The sequence below is a fragment of the Theropithecus gelada genome, chromosome 3, assembly GCF_003255815.1.
Source record: "Theropithecus gelada isolate Dixy chromosome 3, Tgel_1.0, whole genome shotgun sequence".
Taxonomy (NCBI): Eukaryota; Metazoa; Chordata; class Mammalia; order Primates; family Cercopithecidae; genus Theropithecus; species Theropithecus gelada.
In genome coordinates this window covers 16,103,108-16,113,674 of record NC_037670.1, presented here as the reverse complement: position 1 = coordinate 16,113,674, position 10,567 = coordinate 16,103,108, and the positions used below count along the sequence as shown (strand labels likewise).

General features: G+C 56.6%; 1 protein-coding gene across 1 annotated transcript; it reads right to left on the bottom strand.

Annotated features, from left to right (window-relative positions):
- Nucleotides 1–1,627: 1,627 nt before the first annotated feature.
- On the bottom strand, nucleotides 1,628–10,230 carry ZNF853 (zinc finger protein 853). The gene is made up of 3 exons (XM_025380176.1): nucleotides 9,661–10,230; nucleotides 8,549–8,666; nucleotides 1,628–4,852 (listed from the first exon to the last, which is right to left on the bottom strand). Exons 1-3 carry the CDS (start codon nucleotides 9,670–9,672, stop codon nucleotides 2,946–2,948), a joined length of 2,037 nt encoding a protein of 678 aa, XP_025235961.1. The 5' UTR covers nucleotides 9,673–10,230; the 3' UTR covers nucleotides 1,628–2,945.
- Between the last annotated feature and the right edge of the window lie 337 nt (nucleotides 10,231–10,567).

The window sequence follows — 10,567 nt, the reverse complement described above, 5'->3', positions numbered from 1 at the left end:
GGTCTTGCTGTTTCCCAGACCGAAGTGAAGTGGTACCATTTTTAGTAGAGATGGAGTCTTGCTATGTTGTCCAGGCTGGTCTCAACCTCCTGGCCTCTAGTGATCCCTCCACCTCAGACTCCCAAAGTGCTGGAATTACAGGTGTGAGCCACTACTAAGCTGGGATCCCAAAGCTGACCTTCTCAAGCATCCACCCTCGGGTCCTTGGCCCTCCCATAAGGGTCTCACTGAATAAGTCCATTACCCAGCCAAGGGCCTCAGGCTGGAAGTCTGGTCTGGGGTGAGCAGGATTGGGTAATGGGCCTGAATAGTAAGTTCCTTGCTGGAGAGCAACCAGGAACATTTTCCTTGAAATGAACCCCAACAGCCTGGGTGACACAGTGAGACCCCATCTCTAAAAACAAAATTAAAACTTAGCCAGACATGGCTGGGCGCAGGGGCTCACGCCTGTAATCCCAGGACTTTGGGAGGCCAAGACGGGCAGATCACAAGGTCAGGAGTTCAAGACCAGCCTGGCCAACATAGTGAAACCCCATCTCTACTAAAAATAAAAAAAATTAGCCAGACGTGGTGGTGGGTGCCTGTAATCTCAGCTACTCAGGAGGCTGAGGCAGGAGAATCACTTGAACCCGGGTGGCAGAGATTGCAGTGAGCAGAGATCGTGCCACTGCATTCTAGCCTGGGCAATGGCGCGAGACTCCATCTCAAAAAAAAAAAAAAAGTAGCCAGACATTGTGGCATGTACCTGTAGTCCCAGCTACTCAGGAGGCTAAGGTAGGAGAATTGCTTGAGCCCAGGAATTTGAGGCTGCAGTGATCAAACCACTGCACTCCAGCCTGGGCAACAGAGCAAGACCCTCTCTCAGAAAAAGAAAGAAAGAAATGATCCTTTGGCCAGGCACAGTGGCTCACACCTGTACTCCCTGCAGTTTGGGAGGCTGAGGTGGAAGGACTGCTTGAGACTGGGAGTTTGAGACCAGCCTGGGGAAGAGTGAGACCTTGTCCCTACAGGAAAAAAGAAAAAAAATTAAAAATTATCCAGGTGTGGTGGCTCATGCCTGTAATCCCAGTGCTTTGGGAGGCTGAGTTGGGAGGATCAGTTGAGCTCAGGAGTTTGAGAACAGCCCAAACAACATTAAAAAAAAAAAGAAGGCCGGGCGCAGTGGCTCAAGCCTGGAATCCCAGCACTTTGGGAGGCCGAGATGGGCGGATCACGAGGTCAGGAGATCGAGACCATCCTGGCTAACACGGTGAAACCCCGTCTCTACTAAAAAATACAAAAAACTAGCCAGGCGAGGTGGCGGGTGCCTGTAGTCCCAGTTACTCCAGAGGCTGAGGCGGGAGAATGGCGTAAACTCGGCAGGCGGAGCTTGCAGTGAGCTGAGATCTGGCCACTGAACTCCAGGCCGGGCGACAGAGCGAGACTCCGTCTCAAAAAAAAAAAAAAAAAGAAGAAGAAGAAAAGAAAGAAAAAAGGAAAGGAAGGGAAGGGGAAAGAAGAAAGGAGAAAAGGGGGACAAGGGAAAGGAAAGGAAGGGAAGAGAAGGAAAAAAGAAAGAAAGAAAGAAAAGAAAGCAAGCCCTATGGAAGACACAAAACCCAGAGGTGAAAACACCAAGACAAGGACATTGTATTTCTGCATTTTAATTTATTTTTCGTTTCTGTTTCTCACTTACCAACACATGTGTAAAATGTAGCAGGTGTGTTAGTAAAGGAGAAGCAGCTGGGGAAGAGAGGGGCAGGAATTAAGCAGCCACATGTGAAGAGTCAGGTCAAGCAGGAAGTGACTGGGGACAGAGGTGATGGGCAGCGTCCTCCCTGCCCCACCTTCCCACAAGGCACCAGCAACTGCTGCAGCTCACAGCCCCTGCCCCAGACGATTTGGTAAACGTAGTAAAGAGCATTGCTCCCAAACCTTGTCTCAGACATTCTTCCCCCAGCCCCAGCCATGGCGCAGGGTCTGCTCAGGCAGCCCTCCAAACCCCCATAGCCTGGTGCAGGAGAAATCTGCCCCGGACTCCCAGTGCCGGCCCCTGGGTAGTATCTGAGAAGCATGAAGCTGGTGGAGTCCAGGGGGCCACAGTGGGGCTACCCCAGAGCTCCTTCTGGAGGACCCTCCTTCCAGACCCTGGAAAACTCTAGCAGAAGGCCCTCTGCTTCAGCCACAGGCTCTTATTCCAGAGGACATTAATGCGGCCTTGGGGGGACTGGGGGACCTGGCAGCAGAGGCCAAGAACTTGCCTCCGATGCCCGCCGGAGCCCCTGGTTCCCTGGAGGGAAGGTTTGACCTTCCACCCGGAGCAGGACTTCCTGGCTTGGATTTGCACATTGATCCCGTGAGCGCTCTGACCCTGTGTTGATGAACACAGGCGTTTTCATCAGAATTATACCCACCCTGATGAATTTCCATCTTGGAAAGTATTTTCAAGGCAAATGCCACTGAGGACGATTCAATGCCTTGCTCAGTTTCTATATAGTGCAAACAAGTTTGCTTCTTCCCCGAATTTTTCCTTGGGATCATTTTCGCCAGGATCGAAGCTTTTCCATGTGTGTCTCACCACGTCTTTGATCCCCTGGTGGGTATCCAGTCCTCGGCCAGTGTCATTAATCGTCTCGCCACTGGGAGTTTTTCCTCGTTCGTAGTAAGTCCAGTTTTCCCGGAGCGAAAATTTTTGGCAGGCCCCTCCAAGGGCAGACAAACGTGTCCCGCGTGCTGTTTCAGTCCCAGTCCACTTCTGTTTTGGCGGATGGTTTTTTTCTGGCGGTGAATCTGTGAACCTGGTATTTTCTCAGGGAATCTGGGAGATGATGATGACGATGGTGGAAGCTTTTTATTCCAGGGATATTCCAGGATGCCTCCAGCGCCCATGAACCCGGGTCAAGGAGCTTTTCAGGTGGAGGCGGATAGGGGGTCCCCTCCTGGCCAGGCAGCCCCGATCGCGGCTCTCACAGCGCCTTGTCTGTGGGCGCAGTGGCCGTGGCGGCCTGCTCTGCACGGGCTGGGCCACCAAGGGCTGCGGGCCGCGAGGCGCGCAACAGGCCGAGGCCCCTGGACCGGCCCGCGCCGTGCAGCTGGCGCTCGTGGCGGCGGATCTGCACCTTGTGTCGGAAGCGCTCGCCACAGTCCTCGCACACGTAGGGCCGCTCGCCCGAGTGCGTGCGCCGGTGGCGCAGCAGGTTGGAGGAGACACTGAAGCGCTTGCCGCAGTCCCCGCAGGCATAGGGTCGCTCCCCGGTGTGCGTGCGCTGGTGCTGCACGAGCGCCGAGCTCTCACTGAAGCGCTTGGCGCAGTACGAGCAGGCGTAGGGTTTCTCACCCGTGTGGATGCGCTGGTGCGTTACCAGGTTCGAGTGCTGCGAGAAGCCCTTGCCGCACTCGCCGCAGCGGTGTGGCCTCTCACCCGTGTGCGTGGCCTGGTGGCGCACCAGGTCCGTGCTGCGGCTGAAGCCCTTGCCGCATTCCCCGCAGATAGTCGGCCGGTCCCGGGCGCGCCGTCGCCGCCGCTGCCGTGCGGGAGTCAACGCCGCGCTGCCTGCCGGGCCCGGGATGGCCACCACGGCCGGCGCTGCCACGGCTGGCAGCACCATGAGCTCCTGCAGCACCACGTAGCCCGGGGGAGCCACCACGACCGCGGCTGGAGCCCCGGGGACTGCCGCTCCGCCACCCCCTGCGGCTGGTACCAGTTCTAGCTGCAGCTCTGGTTGCACCGGGGTCAGCTCCAGCTGCACCTCCTGCTGCTGGGCGCCCAGCTCCACCGGGGTCAGCTCCAGCTGCACCTCCTGCTGCTCCAGCTGCTGCTGCTCTAGCTGCTGCTGCTGCTCCAGCTGTTGCTCCAGCTGCTGCAGCTGCTCCTGCAGTTTGAGCTGCAGCTGCCGCTGCTCCTGCTGCCGTTCCAGCTCCTGCTGCCGCTCCAACTCCTGCCGCTGCTGCTCCAGCTCCTGCTCCGACCCCAAGTCCACGGGCATGAGCTCCAGCTCCACCTCTTCCTCCTCCTCGGGCTCCAGGGGAGGAGGCTGCAATTGTTGCTGTTGCAATTGTTCCTGCTGCTGTTCCAACAGCTGCTGTTGCTGCTGCTGCTTTAATTGTTCCTGCTGCTGCAGCAGTAGCTGCTGCTGTAACTGTGCCTGCTGCTGTTCCAGCAGTTGCTGTTGTAACTGTGCCTGCTGCTGCTGCAACAGTTGCTGCTGTAACTGTTCCTGCTGCTGCAGCAACAGTAGCTGCTGCTGCTGCTGCTGTAGCTGTTCCTGCTGCTGTTGAAACTGTTGCTGCTGTAATTGTTCCTGCTGTTGTAGCAGCTGCTGCTGTTGTAACTGTTCCTGATGTTGCTGTAACAGCTGTTGCTCTTGCACTTGCTGCTGTAGCTGTTCCTGCTGCTGCAACAGCTGTTGCTCTTGTGTTTGCTGCGGCTGTGATGGCTCCTGCTGTGGCTGTAACGGCTCCTGCTGTGGTTGCAACTGCTCCTGCTGCTGCTGTAACAGCTGTTGCTCTTGCACTTGCTGTGGCTGCACCTGTTGCTGCTGGTGCGTTAGCTGCAGTTCAGGTTTCAGTTCCTGATGGTGCATGGATTGGTGTTTTTCCTGCTGTAGTTGAGATAGCTGTTGTTGCCCGTCTTGCTGCGGCTGTTGTTGCAGTTCTAGGTGTGGTTGCGGCTGTTGCAGTTGCTCCTGCTGTGGCTGTTGCTGCGGTTTGGGCTGCTGTTCTAACTGCTGCAGTTGCAACTCCTGTTGTCCTGGCTGGGTTTCCTCAGCGATTTCACTGGCCCCCACTGGGGCCAAGACTGCTGGCTGCTGTGGACTGCTGCTCCCCTCCTGAGGCTCTTCCTCCTCCTGACTCTCACTCCCACCACTGCCACCTGTGGAAGAAATGGTAGGAAGCCAAGAGAGAAAGATCTACAGGAAGCTCTCTGGTCCAGACCCCAGGACCTGTCCCTTACCTGCCCTCAAAGATACACTAACACACTCTTAGCAGGAGCCCAAAAGTGCTGGATCAAGTAACAATAGCAGCCCAGCAGAAACTGAAATGCTGCAGGGGCTGGGGGTGGCTTGGAAATGTGCCCAGGTGGCTGGGCATGGTGGCTCATGCCTATAATCCCAGCACTTTGAGAGGCCGAGGTGGGCAGATTGCCTGCGCTCAGAAGTTCGAAACCAGCTTGGGCAACATGGCGAAAGCCTGTCTCTACTAAAAATACAAAAAATTAGCCAGGTGTGGTGCCCGGTGCCTGTAATCCCAGCTACTCAGGAGGCTGAGGCAGGAGAATCACTTGAACTCAGGAGGTGGAGGTTGCAGTGAGCCGAGATCATACCACTGTGCTCCAGCCTGGGCCATGTCGAAAGAAAGACAGAGAAAGAGCGAAGGAAACAAGGAAGGAAGGAGGGGGGGAAGGAAGGAAGGAAGGAGGCCCAGGGACTGCTGGTGACCTCCCTCTGGACCCCAGCTCCCTGATCCCTCCTTGGAGCTTCCCTTTACGCAGGCCCCATGCTCTGATCTCGGCACTGACACCAGCAGGGGTGCCGGGGGCTCCCTGACCATCCTGAGAAGTCTCTTGTGCTTAATCACCCTCCAGTAGAAACCACTGAACCAGTTCAGCATGGGGTTGGTTCCAATGGCCAAGCCACCAACCCCATGCTGAACTCCGACCTCAGTTACAGCCACACCTTAAATAAATAAAACTCTCCTTCTCTGTAAATAATAAATAATTTATATAAAGCTGCCTGGAATTGTCACCGCAAATAGTTTCCCAACATCACCAAAGTGTCAAAGAGACCACTAAGTTTCAGGCGGGAAGTCCTCAGTTCAGAACCTAACTCTACCAGTCGGCAGGTGTACAACCTCCTGCAGGCTCACAGCCCTGTCTATAAAATAGATCAGTGATACCCACACCATCTGCTTAAACAGTACAACAACGAGAGCCCTGGCATAGTCCCTGGAACCTGGTAGGTGCCTGAAAATTCCCTCTCTCTGCAGGTTAGGATTGGTTTGCAAAGTAACAAAAAATACCAAGGAGACTGGGAGTGTTTGAGATTGTCATTCCTGAATACAAAGGACTAACTAAGCTGGGCGTGATGGCTCATGCCTGTAATCCCAACACTTTGGGAGGCATAAACCTGGGAGGCCCTGCGCAAACAGCACCACTCCGTTACTACGCTTCTCTTTCCACACCATGTCCACCATGAGTTTCTCATTTTGAGTATTACTATTGTGCTATTGGAAAATCCCAATTCTTCTTCCTATATGTGACCTGAGGAGGCATTCTCTATTCCCAAATCTGATTTCAATATCTCTTCTCCCTATAACATCATATGTTTTCCATTTTGTAATGGAAGGCAATGCTTTCTGGCCACTTTTCCAGGAATATGTTGATTTAATAAAATCAAAGGATGGCTGGGCGCGTTGGCTCGTGTGTGTAATCCTAGCACTTTGGGAGGTTGAGGCAAGTGGATCACGAGGTCAGGAGATCGAGACCATCCTGGCCAACATGGTGAAACCCCATCTTTAATAAAATGCAAAAAATCCGAGTGTGGTGGCATGCGCTGTAGTCCCAGCTACTTGGGAGGCTGAGGCCGGGGAATCACTTGAACCTGAAAGGCGAAGGTTGCAGTGAGCTGAGATAATGCCACTGCACTCCAGCCCGGTGACAGAGCGAGACTCCGTCTCAAAAACAAATAAACAAAAAACAAAAATAAACAAAAAAAGAACCAAGGGACATGGTGAAACCCTGTCTCTACTAAAAATACAAAAATTAGCCGGGCATGGTGGCGTGCACCTATAGTCCCAGCTACTCGGGAGGCTGCAGCAGGAGAACTGGAGAACTGCTTGAACCCAGGAGGTGGAGGTTGCAGTGAGTCGAGATCCAGCCACCACACTCCAGCCTGGGCGACAGAGCAAGACTCTGTCTCAAAAAAAAAAAAAAAAAAAAAAAAAAAAATTCCACCAAGGGAGATCTACATGCATATAATTTCCTCTAGTAAAATATTCCTAATAACCTTTGGTTTGGCTAATGGATCCGTGAGTGTGCTTTTCATAGACACTCACATCAGCTAGGGGGAAGCACATGGTGGGAGAAGACAGGGTGAAAACTGTCCCCCCAGCAAGTCCACTGGTGGGAGAAGGAGCACTCCCTTCTCCCACCCCTTCTGGGAGCAACAAGACAGATTGTACCTGTGTGAATCTCCTCTTTGCTGGCACAGTCTTGACCACAGGCCACTCTGACTCCCTGGGGCAGCAATTTCAGGTTTTTTTTTTTTTTGGAGACAGGGTCTCACTCTTGTCGCCCAGGCTGGAGTGCAGTGGTGCAATCTCAGCTCACTGTAGCCTCAATCTCCCAAGCTCAAGTGATCCTCCCATCTCAGCCTCCCAAGTGGCTGGGACTACAGGCATACACCACCATGCCTAGCTAATTTTTTAAATTTTTTGTAGAGATGGGGTTTTGCCATGTTGCACAGGCTGGTCTCGAACTCCTGAGCTCAAGCGATCCACCTGCCTCGGCCTCCCAAAGTGCTGGGATTACAGGCATGAGTCATTGTGCCTGACCTCAGCATTTTTAACAAAGGCATTTTAGTGACCATCTAGTTCAATGTTGTCTGACATGTTATACCTTCTCAAAGTTTCATCAGCTAAATGTACAAGTCAGAAGAGTCTTCCTTTCTTCTTCTTTTTTTTGAGACAGAGTCTTGCTCTGTCGCCCAGGCTGGAGTGCAGTGGCACGATCCTGGCTCACTGCAACCTCTGCCTCCTGGGTTCAAGTGATTCTTCTGCCTCAGCCTCCTGAGTAGCTGGGATTACAGGCGCCCACCACACTCAGCTAATTTTTGTATTTGTAGTAGAGATGGTGTTTCACCATGTTGGCCAGGCTGGTCTCAAATTCCTGGCTTCAAGTGATCTGCCCGCCTTGGCCTCCCAAAGTGCTGAGATTACAGGAATGAACCACCACGCCTGGTCAGAAGGGTCCTTTTTGACTCCACACGTCCCCATCCCACGCCTTCAATTCCTTTGGTCCTTTTCAAGCTCTGTCCCGCCCTGCCCCAGGCCCTCACTCAGCACCCTTAAAGCACAGAATGGAAACTGGCTCTCATGAGTGTGGCCACCAGAGAAGGTTTGCCGAGAGTGGGTCCCAGAGGAAGAGGTCTTGGAAGGAAGCCACAGAGCCAACATCGGGGGCAGGAGGGGCAGAGGAAGAGTGCCTATCAGTACATGAATGGGATCTGGGAAATTGAGTGGAAATTGACTCAGGAGCTGGAGCCAGGTGTGGTGAGGATGGTGGAGGCCCCCTGGCTGCCAGGAAACACAGCAATGAGTTCCAGCCAGCACGCACCTATGAGTGTGAGTCCAGTCAGCACTCATGTGGGGACTGGGGAGCCCCTCACCAGCCTGGCCTCAGCCTGCCTGACATAGCCACCTTGGAAAATCTCAAGGCAGAGCTGCTGGTGTTACTCAATGCAGCTGAGGTTGGCTAGTGTGAGTCTGTGCAGGCTGCCCACCACTCTTGGGCCTCTTTCTGCCATGGCAGGCAGGTATGGGGCTCTGTCAAGGGATTCCCCCAGGCCCTCACCTGAGAGGGTGTCAGGCCCTGGGCCCCCATCTTCAAGACATCGAAGTTCCAGCACGAAGGTCTCGGTGGCTGGCCCCACCTCCATCCTGGCGGTCAGACCCGGATTCCCGGGAGTCGGCTGTGCTGAAAGGAAGGAAGCGGTTTAGATGGGCGGGAGTGCTTTGAGCTCCTGCCAGGTGCCACAGGCCCCCAAAGGCCCTCTACCTCTGCCTCAGGCCACCTAGAGTGGTCAGTTCCACCCCTGCTGCAACTACAGGACTTTCCAGGCCGCAGTGGGGAACCGGGAGTGCCGGCGGCCCGGAGGTTCAGGGCTGGGGAGGTGGCAGCCAGCAACGGAGGCTGTCACCTGCACAGAGGCAGAGCTGCCTCTCCTGACTTTTCACAGGGGGATAGAGAGTAGGGTAGCCCCACTGAGACACAACTGTGGGTGTCAGCCCTTCACAAGGGAGGAAAGCTAGAGTCACCAAAGGGACATTTAGGGTGGGGAGCTCTGGGGCCTAAGAGTGACTGTCCATCAACATCCTTCCTGCCTCCTTTTTAATACTTTGTTTTTTTGAGACGGAGTCTCATTCTGTCGCCCAGGCTGGAGTACAGCGATCTTGGCTCACTGCAGCGATCTTGGCTCACTGCAACCTCCGTCTCCCTGGTTGAAGCGATTCTCCTGCCTCAGCCTACCGAGTAGCTGGGGCTACAGGTGTGCGCCATCACACCCAGCTAATTTTTATGGTATTTTTTATATTGTGGATGATGTTGCCCAAGACTGGTCTTGAACTCCTGGCCTCAGGTGATCCTCCTGTCTTGGCCTCCCAAAGTGTTGGTTGAGTGAGCCACCGCGCCTGGCCCCTTCCATTCTATTGCCTTCCTGGCCTGCTCTGAGAAGGCCACCAGCAGGCCACGTGTGTCAGCTGCTACCCCAGCTCCCAGGCAAGGCAGGTGTCCAGAGCACTGTCACCCACGGCCTGGCCCTGTGCCCAGGCGCCCCTGAGGGTCCACCCTGGCCCGTGCAGAACGGGCCCCTCTCCCCTAAACAGGCCGACTTGCGCCATCCAGTCCAAACTCTCTCAAGGGACGCATCCCCGGTGGTCCAGCGCCAACGACCCCCTGGGCCTCACCTGGTGGAGCATTTCCTGCTCCCGGGGCAGCCTCTGCACTAGGGAGGTGTGGTCAGCAGAGGCTGCGAGGTGAAGGCCACGGCGTGCAGCCGGCTCATTCCGGAGGCACCTCCATCCAGAAAGAGCCGGGACGCGCAGGGCCACCCCGGGGACTTTCTGGGCACTCCGGAGCGTCCACGCCGTCTGGGCTGCCTAGGTCGCCCTGGGCCAAGGGAAGGGGCCGAGAGGAGCGGCCGAGCAGAAGTTGGTGGAGACTCTCCGGCAGGGGTCGGGGCGGGAGGCAGCGCTCCGAATCCCGCGCGGGGCTCAGGGCTGGCCCCCCGGGACCATCGCAGGCAGCGGGATCCAGGCCGGCGCCCGGGGTCGGCACCACGGGGTGGCTCCGCCTGGGGTCGGCGGCGGCCAGGCGACGCGGGTCCGCGGGGGCTACAGGTGCCCGGAGCCTGCGGGCGGCCTTTGCCGGGCCGCGCGGTGGCCGGGGCGGGGGCGGGGCGGGCGCCGCGGCCGGGCCGGGTCCCCTGGGCTCGCCCGCCCGCCCGGGAGTGCGTCCGTTCGGGCCGCTGGCCGGGCCGGGGGCGGGGGCGCGGGGGTTGGCACAGGAAGTCCCCCCGGCATCCGCATCCTGTCCCCCGCCCCTGCCCGCCCGCCGCGCCCCCGCGCCCCGGCCCCCGCCGCCGCCGCCGCCGCCGCCGCCGCCGCTCTAGGCAGCCGCAGCTCGGTGGGCTTAACCCTTCCCGGCCCGGCCACTCACCCGGCCCAGGGGACACGATGCGGCGGCCCCTGGGGCGTCCCGGGCCGGCCGGTGCCCAGCGCAGCGCGCGCTGTGCCGCATCCCTGCTGCGCGTGTCCGCGCGCCACGGTTGGCGACTGTCACTGCTTGGGTGTCTGGGTGGGGGGTACCCAGCCT

What these genes read in the sequence shown, in the direction of transcription:
- ZNF853 (XM_025380176.1), bottom strand. An exon ending in AGGGCCTGACACCCTCTCAG is followed by an intron (nt 4,853 to 8,548) that starts GTGAGGGCCTGG and finishes TTTCTTCCACAG; the next exon opens with GTGGCAGTGGTGGGAGTGAG.